We start from the raw sequence: 17,293 nt of genomic DNA, 5'->3' as shown, positions 1-17,293 counted from the left end.
GGGACAGAGATTCCATCCTGTGTTGTTTTTTACACTAGACTGTAGAACCTGCCCTGGTTTCAGTGAGTTTGGGCGAATTGGAAACTGTTCTAAGATGACAGAAGGTGGGTGGTCTGTTTTCAGAAATAGTATTCTGCAACTGTTGTCTGTCTTGCTCTGATCTCAGACATCAGCAAGTTATTTTCTCCTTAGGATCATCCTCTGTAAGTTTGAGTTATACTTATACCCCGTTTACACTACCCTTAAAAAACTGAGCCGAGACCGGTCCGAGCTCAGTAACTGAGATAACTTGTCGTGTGTGAACGGAAACAACCTGAACTGAACCGATATAGACATAACCGGACCGCGCTAACTGCAGACCAGTTCCCGAGGTGGGTTCGGCTCGGTTTTTTCCTGGCTCGGTTCTCTGATAACAAGAGCGCATGAGCAGAACGCGTCATCGCCGACTGGCTGAACATGCCGATTCACACTCCATTCCAGAAAGTCGGCTTCCCAAAAGCCGACTTTCTCAAGTACATCCGCGCAAGGTTGCCGTCTTCGCCTGACCCACCGCAAACACGGAAGTACAGCAATAATAATCAAGCATAACTTTCTGAATGTGACGGGCGCCGCCATTTTGATTTGCTTGATTCCCTCCTCCTTCGTCTTCTTCTTCTTGGGTTTTACGGCGGTTGACAAACAGCGTTTGGTGCATTACCGCCACCAGCTGCTTGAGTCCCTCCTTCAATCCTAGCAGTAATACCGCACATCGTCACTAGGAGGCGAGGAGTCGAGGAGTCGAGATAACCGAGATAAGTGTGACGTGTGAACGGTCGTCAAAACTGAGCTTGGCCTGGTTACCGATCCAAGCTCGGACCGGTCTCGGCCTGGATCGGTTTTTCAAGGGTAGTGTAAATGGGGCTTATGTCTGACTGTGTCTCATTTTCAAGTATAATAATAAAGTATGTATATTTTCTATATGAATACAAATAAACTTAAATCTGTTTTTGCCCAGATGTTAGACCTTTTCATGTTGAGTGTGATAAAAAATTGGAGAAGAATCCAGAGTGAGAGGGTGGCTTGTTTTCTGTTTTGTTTTGTTTTCTTTCCATGTGGGCTTTTTGTTTAGATTGGAAAAGTCCACAATGGCTGCTCCTTACAAGAGAGCACTCTGGACATTGCACAATTTTGGTTCTCTTCCTAGACTAACTTACTTAGTGGGAGGTCACTAACTTTAGCCCACCTTGCTTTTATCACTCCTAACTTTATTCCAGCATAAGGGCAGAATCCAAAAAATGTCAAGATCTCGCCTGCAGAGCAGTCTGTAAGTGCGGCTGCTTGTGTATCTGTTTATCTGTTGCTTAAGAGACCAAATAACCAACCACGGCAAACTGCTAATGTCGCTAATGCATCCATATAAACATGGATACACCCAGAAACCGTTTTAAGAAAAAATTAGGTCTATTTATGTTTTTCTCCTAAAAATTATTAAACATTTTCTTTAAAATCATAAAAACAATTCTGCGTGTTATTTCCATCAACAAGCAACTGAACAGATGGTCTTATAAGGTCATTTCTGAGTGTATATTCCAATAGGAAATATGTTTCACCTATTTTATTCACAAGTAATTATCTTTGTCATTTCTCATATTTGTACAGATATTTTTTCCAAAATGTATTTTCTCCCATTTACCCTTAAAAGCTGCTCAAAAAGAAAAAAACTCATTTAATGTTATGAAAATACACGCAGCTTCATCTTTTTTCTTGGAAGACATAAAAGAACACTAGACTCTTTAATTATGTCTTTTGCAAGGAACATTTTAGCACATTTTCTGCCAAAGTTACAGAAATTCTGTTCTTCATAAATTCGGATCTTTGCAGAGAATATCATAAAACAAATCTTTCACTTTTTTGATCCACAGTTCTCCTGATGGAGCAATGCAAACGTCATCAGGGACTTATCCATCCATCCCTTTATACTGGCTTGTCTGTCTGGTCTGTAGGGTTGCTGTTATCTCAACTGGTCATTTGGTAGGAAACAGGCTACAAGTTGATGAAGTCTGGGAAAAACCCACCAAAGCAGATAAAGAACATAAAGAACCCATGAAGACAGACGTCAGACTTTGACCTGATTCCAGGATTTTCTTTCTGAAGGCCAACAGTGCTCAGGAATTTAGTGACCCTTCATCCAGACCTGAATCTGATCCAAGGGATTGGCTGATGACTTGCCCAGTTTACCTAGTTGTTGAGTATTGCTGCAAGTTTGCCTCAAACCCTTTCTTGATTTAATGCTACCAAGCCAGCATTTATTTCCTGCTACTGCCTGTTAAACTATATTCCATACAATCTGTAGATACCAGTGATCATGTTGGAAGCATCTGCCTAGTGGACATTTTATACCCAATTCTGATGATTTGCTCAGCGAAACGTGTAAAATTTCTTGCTCATCTATCAGGTCCATTGAAATTAGCCACGTTTGCATAACTGACTGCCTGACCTAAAGAGTATACATGTACGGTATATATTTATTGTAAATCCTTGGAACAGTATTTCCAAAAAAAGTTACAAACCACTGGAGTTTATTTTACAAGTTTAAAGATGTTTTAAAGATGTTTTTTTTTTAATTCAAAATGTCTGAATTAGCGTTGAGTTCCAAGCTTTATAGAGTAGCCCAACAAAGCCTTTTTTGGCTTAGAAAACATGTGAACTGAACCAGAAGAACAGGTCCACCCCTTTGTAATGGGGAGTCATTGAGGTCTTTGTTAAGCTGCAACACCTGATACTGGCCTATGCAAATGAAAACAGGAGTCAGTAGGGCCTGGCTGGCCTAGGCGAGATGTCTTAGTCTTGCAGGATAGCGGGAAGGAATCAACTCTATCGCTGCATTGTAGGGTTTTGAAAGCTGAAACCTGAGTCCACCCCTCTGTTTAAAGTTGTTTTTTCTCTTAGAGAAAAACCAAAACCCACTGGAAAACAAAGTCCAGTGGTTTTTTGGAATGACTATGACCTGGATGACTGAAAATCTTCACAATTCTTTGGAACAGTAATGTTAAAGTATTATTGCAGGAATTGTTCTTACAGTGTTTAACCTAAAAGGATTCAGAGAATTAGCAGCAATTATCAAGAGAGGACAATACACTGATGGTTTCTACCCATCTGCAACCCAGCTTTTAAAAAAAACTCAACAGATTAGGATGGTAATTGGCACATTTGCTTTATTTCGAAAACAGACATTGAAACCATTTTTTATTTCATTTTTTTTTTCATTCTTTTTTTCACAAGTTTGTACTTTCAGATAAGGTTGAAACTGGACATGGTACTCACTGGAACATAGGAAAAGAATTTCGTATGTTGGATTTTCCTTTTTCAGATTTTTTTCTCTTTTTTTCAGTAACATCAGTGCAATTCTCCAATTCATAGAAACTGTCATAACAACACCAAAGACATCAAAAAGAAGCCGCCACACCTCTTGTTTTTGTGGCTGCGAAGAAGTTCCTCTCGAAGGGAGAGTTCCCATCATGCAACTTGTTCCATGGTTCATGCTACTGTTCTCACACTTGCTTGGCATATATATATCTATATATATATATATATATATATAGATATATATATATAGATATATATATATGGGCCAAACACATCAATACTATAGCTATTTTTTTTATTTATTATAGGATTTAAAAGGTCCAGAAGGTTCTATAAATGTCACTTACCAGAGTTTGTAAAAGTGATGTAAACCAAGCTTGAGTTCCTCAAGCTGAATAGAAAGAGTAGTAATTCTATTGACTAATTTTTGGACTTTGAATAAAACAGGCCAACTGAAAATCTCACACATTTAGATATACATTCGCATATTTACCTGGCTTTTTGTTGTGTTTTCAATACACGTGTGCAGTGCTGAAAACCGGAGTTGCATTTTAAAACTAGCCTGTTTTTGTGCATGCATTTGCAAAACTGAGTTTTGTTTCAGCGACGTGGTTTTTAAAAAAAGTGCATGACAATGCAAACGAATGGTGGTGCATTGGCAATGCGTTTTTAAATGTGTGAGCGGTCCAGTTAGAAGCTGTCGATCCAGTGATGTTTCACTCACATTAGGAAGTGAAGACACTGATGCTTCCCGCTTTTGCATCACCATCATCATCAAGGTAATAATCATGTTATTATTACAGACATCATCATCACCATCACAATATTAGCTTGAGCCAGAAAACTTCAAGCTGGAAACTCCCCCAACATGAGAAAATCATTGCCACACAAAAAATGACAAACAAATAGAAACAGACTGCCCTTGACGTTGGGAAGGTAAAGAGCAACCTTTTTAGATTTTTGTTTTTGTGTTACTCAACATTTTCTCTTAATTCTGATTTCCAGTGGTTAAGGCTTTGCCTTTAGTCTTCCTTGGACTCGGATGGCTCCGCAGCCCCATCTGGGTTGGTTTTCTCCTCCGCTTTCGACTCCTCTGCAGCATCTGTGTAGAAGTGAAGGAAGTAGAGTGATTGGATGGAGAGCAAAGACAAAGAATAGAGAAGGAAAATAAGGCAGAAATTTGAACATTTTTACAAATTTTATCAGATTGGACTAAAAGAAAACGTCTAAATGAGTCTTGTTAGAGGCTAAAAAGTGCTTCAAATAACAACTATGACTTTAAAATGTCCCTTTTCTGAATTTCTGGCCTTACATCGTTTAAAACCTTCCCCTACAAAGGGTTGTTAATAAATAATAAAGGATAAGAGTGCTCCTAACGGACCCATGGAGCCCTCGAGCTGACATGACAATGCTAACAGCAGCATCTTGGCCTGCCACATCTGATTGTGTGTGATGCCTGCAGGGGGATTGTGCTACAATAACAAAACAGAGGCGTCTCCAGCTGAAAAGGAATCCTTGATGCATCAAAAAAGCATTTTTAAAATAGGTTCTAGGCTAGAGGTGGACATTGTTCCGAGGCTTTATTTCAAATTCTGCCTCTGGAAGTAGCATTTCTAAAACAGTGAAAAAATAAAAAATCTTACCAGCCAAGGCCGTATTAATAAGTAAATCTACTCCAGTTTCAGTTGTGCCAGACAAAGCCTATTAGTGAGGTGCTCTTTGTATAGTGATATCACAGCCAGATGATCTCATACGTTTTTATTATAAAAAGCAGATGACATCATGGCAGTGGGGTGATGAAGTGCCTAGTGTGTGTGTGAGTGTGTGTGTGAAGGAAAGTGGGGCAATCATATGGCTGCTGTAATGTGTGACTAAGACAGTGTGAGTCATTGCTGATCTTCCAGGTAAGAGTCAATTAGCTTTTTAGCCAGCATGACAGATTCAAGGACGTCATCATCCAGTCGCTGAAATTGTGCGAAGATAATAAAATTTCATGCAATTCCTTGAACCAACAGTCATGGTCTTCACTAGCCTCGTGAGACCACCCTGATCTCGCAAGCTTTCAAGGTTTCACTTGCAGATCAGCCTGGCTACTTTCCGTTAAAGAAGATTTGGAGCCGTTCACCAAACGAACGCCCAATCAGCGTTGGCTTTGAGGCGGGTTGAGGTGTGACGCAACGAGAAGCGCGACAGTTCAGTCTAAAGAACATGGCGGCTTCAGCCGATGAAACTAGCGTTAGCGTGGCTATCGAGCAAGTTTTATCGGAATATTTCTTCACTGAAAGAAGAGCAAGACAGTGCTCTGGAGGCTTTTCTCAGAGGAAAAGATGTTTTTTGCTCTTCTCCCGACTGGTTTGGGCAAGAGTAGCCTGGCTTGTGGTTGTGTTTTCGTCGTTGCTCTGTTAGTACGGCATATGCTTCGTTGATCTGATTGGTTTATTTGGCCCGTCTATCACCAACATAGGCCAATCAGCTAACCAGTATTTTCGCCCCTTCCCAAAATTACTTCAACGGAAGGTTTCCAGACGGATATGCGGAGCAAATCCATCTGGCGGAGTCAGGTTAGGTCTTCACTGCTCCTGCACTGATTCCAGATGATGCACGGCAGAATTGGAACCAAATGAGAACTAATGAAGAATGCAAAGGTATGTTTGAACTAGTGTTGCGCCGATGCCATTTTTTTGGCCCCGATACCGAGACCTGGCTGTGCAGTATTGGCTCATACCGATACCATCCGTTTGAAATTGATGTGTTTGTATATATGAAGAACTGCATACTACTTGGATGTAAAATAATTGCCATCATGGTTTTGTCAAGCTGCTGCCTACCTTTGTAAAGCAGGAAAAAGACTAATACAAAGCGAATCCAGTAGAATTTTTTATTGCCTACCTGGAATTGGTGACAATAGTTGAATAAACTTTTAGCTCTCAAATGGTATTGGTGCCCTATTTGTCGGTACTCGCCGACACTACCGTTTTAGTGCTGCTTCGGGGTCCCGCCCGATACTGGTATCAGTGCAACACTAGTTTGAATAAAACAAGCAATGTTCAATGGATTCATTAGGATATGAAAGAACATAAACCCACATGTTGCATCTCAATTTAACTAATCTGACCATTTGTTTTTCTTTCCTTCATGGTGGATATCTACCTGCCATCAACAGTGCTTTGATACAGAGAGCACACTGATGTAACCCACTATGCAGATGACATCTGACTGTTTGAAATGGCTCCTTTTTTGTAGGTGATGCTTTCCAAAGAATGTGCAAAGTTTGTATTAAGGATTAGTTTTTTCTGTTTCTTTTGACTGTTCCCTGTTTTCACAATCATGCACAGATAAATCACACTCAGCTGGTTAGAAAACAATTATCACTTCTATGCAGTATCTCATTAACCAACATCAAAAGTCATTGAAGGCAAACACAGAAAAACTAAAATAAAACCTGCAATAACTCATTTGCATTTAATGATATCTGGTGCATTAATGAATCCAGATCCCTAACATGGTAAAATTTTATTAAATAAATATCAATTATCGTTTCAGCCAAAAATCGTAATAATGAAGCTACTGTCTGAGGTAAATATATTTTAGTTCTGAACTGTTGTCCACTTCATTTTTGCAGTTCATTTAAGAATATTCTAATGGCTTTTATCAATGTTCCAAGTAATAATGAATAATAAATGATTCAATAAAGAACACTGCGATGCTACAAAAGTCATTTTGAATTAAATTAGTGCGACACCCTGCATAATACACGACTCTGTCAGATCTTAGTTGGTGGCGCTCTTCAGTATTTATTATTGATCCATATCTAATAGAACCATTTAGTAATAGCTATTAATTAACTCTAAATCAGTAGCGTGAGTGCAGAAGGTTTTTGTTCGCTCTGGCAATTTAATTAGCAGTTCTTGGTGAGGTAGTACTTGTTTACTCCATGACTCCCCAGTGCTGACCGTTACCTGTAAGGGATCATTAATCATTCATTTAAATCAGAGCACCTGTTATGGCTCCTCTTCTCCACGCAGGGCTAGCTATCCCCATTGAGGTGGTAACTATGACAACAGGGAGACAGGTGACCTAGTTTCTTTGTAGTTCTCCAGTTGATGTGTCTGTGCGTTTCACCACTTCACACCCCTATCAACTTTGCACACATAGCACACTCTACTGCCCACCTGTCTGACCCGGACTGAGCGTCCTTGGACCACAAATATCGGTTCATGTATAGAGCGTGCTGACGGAGGCAGCTGCATGACTTTCAGCTCCTCGTGGATCAGGTCCAGTTATAAAAAAATCTAGGTTTCCTCACTTACTATTGTTGTAAACTCTAAAAAGAAAATAAAAACTGTAACATGTTCATGAAAGCTTATTGATTGAATAGATTTAATGTTCTCAAATTTAAACAACAAGCAATCTCTGCTTCCTAATCACTACACTGATTACCCTGATTATTCATGATGCGATCGTATCGCTTTATAATGGAGTTTCCATGCAGCGAGGGCTGTGATACGAGGCTGCCTAAAGAAATATTGAGCTGCATTTCTGTGTTAAACAGTAAATGGTGGAGGCCTGCCAAAGACCTTTGCATCCCAAAGACTTAACAAGCATTTATGTGCTGAGGTGTCTGCCAAGCAGCCTATGTGAAAGCCCAGCAATTCTTCTTTATTAGATTTTTACACCCGGTAATTACTTCTATATTGTTGAAAGGGACTAGAAGTTTAATTTGTCTCTGAACTGAGTCCCATCCCAAACGTATGCACAGAAATGTCTCCAATTAGACGGCTTGAATAGTTTCCCATCCAAACAGCTCTGCTTGGATCTGCATACCTTTTTTATCATTTGTTTGGTTAGGCTCCTCCTTTTCAGCTGTCGGACTGACAGCAGCAGGCACATCGGCTTTTCTGGCCTCCTCCTTCTTCTCTTCACTCTTCTCCTCCTCTTTCTTCTCCTCAGCCGTGGCTGTGGTGGGACTCTTGGCTGTTGCTGCCGGAGCCTCCACCTCTTTGGGCTTCTCCTCGGCCTTCGGCTCTTCTTTCTGAGGTTCAGAGGGGGCTGTGGGAGAGGCAGCAGTGGGAGCTGCCACGGGAGACGTTGCTGTGCCTGCAGGAGAGTTAGCAGGCTTGTCTGCTCCTGGGGTTTTGGCCTGGTTTGTCTCATCCCCCTCCTTCTTGGCCTCCTCCCCTGCATTTTCCTCCTGCTTAGTAGGTGCATCTTCTCCCTCCACTTTCTTTGTCTCCTCACCATCTACTCCCTCTTCTGCAGCTGGACTGTCTCCTTCCTTCTCTTCTTCTTCTCCATCTTTCATCTTTTTCCGAGTTATGTGTCCACGGAAGCTCGCCTGTATTTTGGTGGCAGCCTTGTGGGCCTTGTCCTCGGGCTTGTTCGGGGTGCCATCCTGTTCAATCTTCTGGTCTGAATCCTCATTCTTCTCCACCTGGGAGGCAACACACAATATTCCATGTTAGCAGCTGGTCTGAACTAAAAATCCACTTTTGGATATTCTGGCTTTGTTCATTACACTTAAACGCAATGTAATGGACTGAGAAGTCAGAAAAAAGTTCCTAAAAAACATCTTTAACCATCCTGTACTGACTTTTATTAGTATAATTCTGATAAAATGCAAACATTTTACAACACACAAAATCTTTTTTAGTGCAAAGTAGTAGCTTTTTCCATTAACTATTGTTAGATACATGGCAAAAAGCTTCCAACTTTCAATTAAAATCTTCAAAAATCCTCACAAAAATGCTCTTAAAGAGAAAGTCAGGCTGATTTCAATATAAGCACTCTAACAAGCTGGTTAAAGATGTTTTCACTCTACTGTACAGGATTTATTTAAAACCATGACTAAGGAACTGAAGGCTGGAAAAGTTGTCAGGAAATGTTTAGGTTCAGGAAGCATACGATGAGATGAGGAAAACGAGTAAGGAGAAGGATAGCGGAGTGTAACATTAACCAGGATTGAATGATTTTACCTTAGGCAACAGGATCCAAAGCTGTCCATCAAATAGGGGGTTGTGTTATGACTCATATAAATCTAATAAAAAGAAATCAAATCAAATAAAAAGCATGAACGATGAGTACTGAAAGTGACAAAGAAAATAAATCAGCACATTCAAAATGAATAGAGACATAAATCAATGTGAAATATTCACAAGTTGATAATCAATTCCCAGAAAGCAACACGCATGTTAAATTAATGTGTATGAATATAATCAAGTAGCAGAACTGTCCAGCAGTAAAGAGGCTGTAATCATTTATTTATGCTTAGTGATAGAGAGGGGAAGGGGAAAACAAGCAGCAGGAAAATGGTTTGGGACGGCTCCTTCTTCCTGCTCGAAATCATCGCAGAAAAAAAAAAAAGAAAGAGAAATCATCACAGCAGCCAGTAAATGGCATCAGGAAGAATAGGTCTGTAATTTAATTTCATGTGACAGTAATAGAAGATTTTTTTTTATGTGTAAATATAAGGATGAATCATATGTGAATGTGTATAGAGACTTAATTGTCTCCATATGATGAAATAGACTCGCTGGGACTTAAGGCAAGACAAACGGCTAAGAGTATTTATTGTGGTGGGTAGACGGAGGCAGATATTGTCTCTTTATAATGGTGCTGAAACACACTGAGCTCAAATGGAGATCCTCGCCACAGCATCCATTTGTGCTGAGTGCAGTTTCTGCTAATGATTCCCTGAAAACTGTAAAAAAAAAATCTCCATCCTCTGTGTACGCTCGCTGCTTCCCGTCTAAACGAGCTTCCTGCACGAGAATCTCCTCAGCATTCACCGCCATACCCCTCCCAGCCATCAAAGGTTACCTAGACAACCAGAGTGCTAACTCATCACGGGCCTGCTTGATGGCTGGCGCTACGAAATACTGCATGTCACCCTGACTGACAGCATCTGACCCCTCGGGGGACTGGGGTGATGGGAGATAATAAATTAAGAAAGAGCATTTTGGAATAGGAGGGGGTTGCAATGCAGCTAAAGGGCGTGGCAGGAGGAAAGGTGTGGATGTGTAAGAATTGGTAGTCGATGTTAACAGGCAGCAGGATGATGAAGATATCTGAGTGAAAATTGTGGCATCACAACTGCTACCGTTAGTGTCACCGTATCTGATGGAGGGTTTTAATTGGAAAGCTGTCTGCCCAGGGACCCACAGCAGTGCGGCGTGATTAACTGTCAGACCCCGGGGCCCCTAAACCAACACTTCCTCCTGAGGGTCAGTGTGTCAGGGCAATACGGTGCAGCAGTGAACCTCCTTCACCCTTCCTCCCATTGGGCCAGATAATAAATCCTACCTCAGGCCTCGCTCTGCTTCACACCAACCAGGCCTCCTAAATTATTTTTGGTCTGATGAAATTTTAAAACAAGAAAAAAAGCCCCGGCTGAGAAAAGAATCAATATCCTAACTCAGCTCTGCAAATAGAGTGATTTAGAGCGGAGGCTAAGAGCTGACCACAGAGGGGCCTTGACCAAAACAGAATTCGTAGAAATTTGTACAAATACTACTTAGTTGAGAAATGAATCTTTAAAGAGTCTTCATTAGTTTGCATGAGGTGGCTGCTCTCAAAGAATTCAGTAATTATTTACACAGGAAATGGAAGCTAGAGGTGGTGCGCTACCAATAATCTTCCTGTGACAAGAGTTTCAGTTAGACAAAAAATAATGATAGAAATGTAAAGCAGCACCAAAAAATAAATTAGAAAATATTTCAAATAGTTTCCAGTTAAAAGTATATTTTACAATACATTTTATTTAGAAAGTACAAAAGTTTAAGAAAGTAGCAGTTTTTTTTAAACCACATAAAACAATTGCGTTAAAGTTAGCGTTGCGCAAATGCAATTCTTTGGCCCCGATACCGATACCTGGCTATGCAGTATCAGCCCATACTGATACCATCTGTTTGAAATTGACGTGTGTTTGCAGATATGAAGAACTGCATACTACTTGGATGTAAAATAATTGCCATCATGGCTTTGTTTAGCTGCTGCCTACCTTTGTGAAAAAGGCTAATACAAAGTGCATCCAGTAGAACTTCTTGGAATGGGTGACAATAGTTGAAGAAACTTTTGGCTCTCAAAATGGTATCGGTGCCCTATTTGTCGGTACTCGCCAATACCAATGCCACCATTTTAGTGTAGTGTTGGGGCCCTGTCTGACACTGGTATCGGTATCGGTGCAACACTAGTTAAAGTAACTAAATACTGTTAAGTAAATGCCAAAAATGGCTGCATTATTTTTTTCAGTGTTGAAACTTAAGATGGGAAAGGTCCAAACCTCTAGGACTAGCTGTTAGCTTTAGCCTTCAGAATTAACCAGTATGAATTAGGGTTGTCAAAAGTATCGAAACTCAAAAAAGTATCGATACTAAAATGTTGTATCCGGATACAATACTTGTTTTTAAAAGTATCGATACAGTGCCACCACCAGTGGCACCTAAGCAGTCATTCATCTAAAGTGCAGAATTGAGGACAATGCACATTCAGAACACTGTGTGATTGATTAATTCTGTGCACTTTTCAGTTTCACACTTTTTTTTTTTTGTAACAGGTGCCGCTGCTGAGAATTATTTTTGTTTCTTAACCGGTTTGTCTAGCGTCATTGTTATGTGTGCAAAGCATAGCCAAGGAAGGAACACTTAATTTTAATTTTATACGTTTTTTATCAAGCTTGCTTAATATTGTGCACAGCATACAACCTTTATTGTATTTATTTATTGTATTTTATTTATTAATGAAAATATTTCTGTAGAATTTTGGAGTCTTTGTTTTTATCCTCGTGGTATCGAAAATAGTATCGAGTATTTTCCTTAGTATCGGTATCGAGTTGAAAAGTTTAGTATCGTGACAACCCTAGTATGAATTCATGCTGACAAGAGGAAAATAACTGCCTAGTTATTGAGATATTCAACATTCTGGTCAATGAGGTACTTCCAGAGGATGGTGAGATGTTGTTTGCATCCTCCCGCTGGACATGAAACATTTGCTGGCTCGCTTTAAAGTGTTATGGCAACTTAAGAATGATTCCTTTCATTAGGATTGACAGCAAGGAGACAAAGCTTCACCGCCCTGCCTTCTCCTCTTAGTAATATTCAGGCCTCCGGAGACTTGTTTAGCTTTTATTGGCCTGATCTCATGAGAGCTTGCAATTGCCAAAAAAACTTGACCTGAGCACTTAACTCTAAACCAAATTACTTACTGGCTGTGTTCAGTGAGTCAGGCAGGCAGAGGAAGCGATTGATGAGGGTGTTTGGGAATATAAAGAGGGTTGAGCTGAGGTATGACATCACTGCTGGAACAGAGGCAATGTCATTTACTTTCACGATGAGTGGATATGTAATAAGATACCAGCATATTGCTGAGTGATCTCATATCAATGTATGAGGGTGGGAAGCGACATCACCTTCACATCATTGGTTTAATCAACAGCTTTTGTCTGTGGGACACCCTTCAAAGCTGCTGCGCTGTCATCTTCTCCTGTTGGATCCTAGATTCGATGGAATATATAAGCTTTGCGGTGGTTACCGCTCCAATTTTCAGGCTGCAATGTACGGAAAATCCCATTTTGTCTGAACAGAAAAATCATTGCAAATCCTTTGCAAGGCTTTTAAAGTGTTGTTAATTGGGCCCATAGGAATCCTCTTGTGGGCACTCTTCTGCTCTGTCCCTTTGCAGCGGTCGGTTTCATTCATAAATACAGCAACACTTCCCTCAGGTGCCGCACCACAGATTAAACAAAGCCCGGACATTCCCATCTTCAACATATTTGCATTGTCCTGCTGATCAAATTAATTAATACAAATGGACTAACAGAGCTTCCTCTCTCATGCACGCTCACTTTGGTTGTCATAGATACAGTGTAAGAACCTAGAAAAAGGGAAATGTTTGACGTATGAAGGCAGAAAGCATCAGCTAAGATTGCAATTAAAAGGCCTTGATGTGCAGTTTTATAGTAGTAATTGCAGACTGCCCACACAGGACCAACCCCTGTCTTCTGTCTGGTCTGTGAAGGTAATAAAAAACTGAATGTGTCTATCAGAGCCTTCCTCAGCGGCTGCAGTACGCCTCTGTCCTTTGCTGGCCACCGTCTGCTGGAGAACCACGCCCCAAGCAGCCAATGGCACTACCGGCTTTATCCATAGCTACTACACATCATCACCACCCACCCCCAGTAAGGACACACTCTAACAATTTGCCACCTTCCCACTGCCTCCCCAAGAATGCCATTAGGGACTGGTTTCAGGAAGGGGAGGAGGGGGCAGGGCAGAAAGTGGTGAGGATGATGGAGCCTGAACAACCACAGAGCAACAGGGCAGAATGATAGGAAGATTATACAGACCTAGATGACTTTCTCTACATGAATATTGGACTGACTTACATCAAGTACAGTTAGGAAGTTATTAGGAGTGATTTTTGCCTGTTGTGAAGCAATGATTGGGAAACTATTCAGTCTCAAAGCCAACAGGTGCAGAGGTTAAATAACTTTTACAAAGCCGAGTTCAGAATAACTGCGGCAAATCCATGCAATTTAAAACCCATGATGTAGATATTAAAAAAAAGCAAAATGGAAATAATTCAGATCATACTGACTTCTTAAACTTCTGTTACACATGTGATCTGAGCCTCATAGCAGTGTCTCTCTCTGAAAACCTCCACATGATGTGAATCTCTATCTGCACGTCTCTGCGAAGCATCCAGACACCAAAGAGCAGAGGCTGCAGTCTGCAACTGCCGAGCATCTCTTCCTCTTTCTCTTGTCTTTCACTCTTCCTCTCGGTGAGCAAACTGCCACCCACTCACGCTCCCTCTCCGTCTCTCTCTTAGTCTCGCGCGCACACACGGGCACAGTGGAGAACCACACCCTTTTAACCGGCTGTCTCCTGCAGAAGAGGAGAGAGAGGGAGGAGGGGGGGAGGCTCAGCTCAGGTGGTGGCTGCCACAATCCCCCGTTCACCATCTCTGTCTGTCTCTCCCTTGACGATGAATTCATGAGGACGTATCGTTTCTTCATCTTTTTTTTTTCTTTATTTCCACACCTGACCCAGGAAAGGATGCTTTGCATCAACCACTAACATCATATGCTATCCTCATTACATCCTCCGGAGCAGCCTTTAATTAAATTACACCAGCCCTCTGCCTGAACAAAGGCTCTGCAATCAGCGGTGATCTCATAGGGGGTCGGGGATAAGGATGGAGAGAGATGCTGGAGGAGGAAGAGGGCTGGACATGAGAGGTGGGGGCTGGTTGGTGGGGGTGCAGGGACATTAGACTCATGCTTGGAGTTAGAGAGCTTAAACAGCAAAAAGGAAGCAGGAATTCTTCTTTTTAAACGATAGAAGAGGGTTTTCAATTTGATGTGTAATACAAAATGATAGGTGTCAAAATAAAATAGGAAATTTGTGCAAAAGATTGACAGATGGAGTTTGAGTAGAAGCAGCAAAGGTGAGAAACAATAACTTCAGCTTCACATGTGAAAAGGAGCTGGTTATAGACTTCAGTTTTGGAAGAACCTGGATGCAAAAATCAGACTGGAAAAGTGTGCTTTAAAACGGATACAGGCAGAATTTGGGACAGCATGGGACTTCTAAAGTAGATGCTAACAGCCCATCCTCTACACTGGAAATGTGTGGCAGCAGCACTTAGGGCTCCACAAAGACTGGAGTCCAGTACTGCTGTGCTAAAAAGCAGAAAACCATGCTCTTTGCTCGCCCATCCATGACGACCACAGAACGTCTCTAGATTCATTTACTCTTAGAGGCGGGAAGAGGAGGATAAGTGCTTAGTGCCTGGGAGGATATCCCTCCCCGGCAGTGAGGTGTGCAGCCTCACCCACATGGCTGCAGTGTGCAGCAGCATGCCGGCTTTTTATTCCCTCACGCTTCCTCCCCCCACTTTGATCTTACTCACCTTTGCGATCGCTCACCTGCTCCACCTATCGTCTCCTTCCAGCTGCAGCAATCGCTATCGTTCCTCTTCAATCTCTGTTTTTAATCACATTTGCAGCATCCCTGCCTCACCCTACTTTCCAGCATGTCTTCCTGTTTAATTGTCTTTTTGCATTTCCTCTTGCATCTTTAGCCCAGATCCCTTCCACGTGGAGCAGCCATGCTCCCAACCTGCCTACATCTCTCCGTGCATCCTCATGCATGCTTTAAGCAGCCTCAGCTCTATCACTCTCTCTCCTCCGGACCTTGCCAGAGCTAATATGACTCATGTGAGCTGACATTTAAGAAGCAATCAAGGGCCATCAAAATCCAGCATGTTATGAGTCTGATAAAAATCCCAATCCATCTGAGGTAGCAGCATGAACATCTCTGAGATCACCTAGAAAATTACCATAATGAATGCTACCTCTTTCTCTTTTTTTCCCTTTATTCTCCACCACTAAGAATGGAATCTGGTTTAATAAAGCACCCTTAAAAACCCTTTAAACAAGCACTCTCTTCACACCACCCCATCCACTTGTAAAAAGCTGGAGGGCTCTGATAATCCATTTATACTCATTTATTCCCATTGTATTCCCAGGAGGCCACTGACATGATGGTGCCGGCTAACTCAATCCGTACCCCACCCATTTTCTTCCTCGCTGTGGAAATTTTCTTTCCTCTGTCACCAACTACTGCTCAAGGTAACCCAATTTCAAAACCCTCCAACACCCCTGATTTAAAGCATCTATAGATAGATATCAGGAGGTAAGTTTAAATCATATGGAATGTCATTAAAAGATGATGGATTTGGAGTTTAAGAAAGTTTTTTGCAGCTTTTTCGATTATTAACAAACTGCTTTTCAATTATGTTGAACTTTTTTTTTTTCTCCCAGTGCTTAATCAATAAGAACCAGCTGGCCAAGACCACGTTCCAGCCTCGTGGCTCCTTGCCGGAGCAGTGTGAGGTCTGAGAGACATTGTGGCAACATTCATTCATGCAGGATAATCACATTAACAAGGCGTGTCGGGGCTTTGTAGATAGATTTTTTATAAAGACAAGCCGGGCCCAGAGTCAAAGCAAATCAGTGCAACGCTTCCCTCTAATCTCCTCCACCCCACCTCCAAAGCCTCCTAATCTGACTGCAAGGCAGCCTGTGACAAAAGTTCAGAGATGAGATGAATCATTTAGCGACAGGAAAAGGATGCTGGAGAAAGCAAAGGGATGCACTTTACCGGTTTGGTTCTTCTTATGCAGCACAGCATAGTTGGAGTTGTAGAATCCTCCCTTTCTCTTCTCTGCTTCTTTCTTCCCTTCTATCCTTCTCTTTCACTTCTTCTCTCTCACCCTCTCTCTCTCTCACGTCCTTGCTCACACACACACACACACACTCTGGTTCTCGCTTCCTCTCTCTCTGGCTGTATCACCAGCTAAGCCTTCGAGTGCATTTATTCATCCCAGTTTGCACACACACGCTCTTCACTCTGCCTGCCTGGGTGCAACTCTTTTCTCTCTCTTACTCGCTGCCTGACAATGCCTACAAGCCCACCCTTTAAGCCCCTCCCTTTGCCTCTCTCCTCCTCCACCATCACTTTCAGATCAGCTCTCCTCTTTTCTACATCTTCTTACCCTCCTCTTCCTCCTCCCTTTCAGCTTGGCTCCTGCTAAAAGCTGCGGCCCCACCCAAAAAGGCAGCCCCCTTTGATAACTGAGTGGACACCTCCAGACAGGTTTCGCCTCTCCAGTTTCATTTTATTCGGCTTAATTCTACTTTGCAATACTTCCCATCTCTTTCACACACACATGTAGACAAGGAGATGTCTCTTTTTTTGGCTTCATAGTGGGGTATGGGTGGGGCACTTGCCTACCTCTCAGACTGAGACGGCTCTCAGTGTGTCAGATTATAAGCCTGGTGGGTGCAGAGCGCAAATCTTCAGGGAAATGCCAAAAGCATGTTTCCTGGCACAGCCAGGGATCAGCTCCCGCTGGCATAGATGTATGAAAGAGAGCAGTGATGAGTGCT

At 41.8% G+C, this 17,293-nt stretch overlaps 1 protein-coding gene across 1 annotated transcript; it reads right to left on the bottom strand.

Annotated features, from left to right (window-relative positions):
• Positions 1–3,955: 3,955 nt before the first annotated feature.
• Positions 3,956–16,785, bottom strand: gap43 (growth associated protein 43). Its single transcript, XM_015402042.1, has 3 exons — positions 16,506–16,785; positions 8,170–8,776; positions 3,956–4,447 (listed from the first exon to the last, which is right to left on the bottom strand). Exons 1-3 carry the CDS (start codon positions 16,533–16,535, stop codon positions 4,368–4,370), a joined length of 717 nt encoding a protein of 238 aa, XP_015257528.1. The 5' UTR covers positions 16,536–16,785; the 3' UTR covers positions 3,956–4,367.
• Between the last annotated feature and the right edge of the window lie 508 nt (positions 16,786–17,293).

Source organism: Cyprinodon variegatus, unplaced genomic scaffold (assembly GCF_000732505.1).
Source record: "Cyprinodon variegatus isolate N-32 unplaced genomic scaffold, C_variegatus-1.0 Scaffold33, whole genome shotgun sequence".
In the NCBI taxonomy this organism is placed as follows: Eukaryota; Metazoa; Chordata; class Actinopteri; order Cyprinodontiformes; family Cyprinodontidae; genus Cyprinodon; species Cyprinodon variegatus.
The sequence above is the reverse complement of the archived record's forward strand: the minus strand, read 5'-3'. Positions and strand labels throughout refer to the sequence as shown.

Coding starts and splice junctions, on each gene's coding strand:
- gap43 (XM_015402042.1), bottom strand. CDS start 16,535: ATGCTGTGCTGCATAAGAAGAACCAAACCG. Junction 8,777..16,505: donor GCATAAGAAGAACCAAACCG/GTAAAGTGCATC, acceptor GTTGCCTCCCAG/GTGGAGAAGAATGAGGATTC. Junction 4,448..8,169: donor CCAAACAAATGATAAAAAAG/GTATGCAGATCC, acceptor ACTTCTACACAG/ATGCTGCAGAGGAGTCGAAA.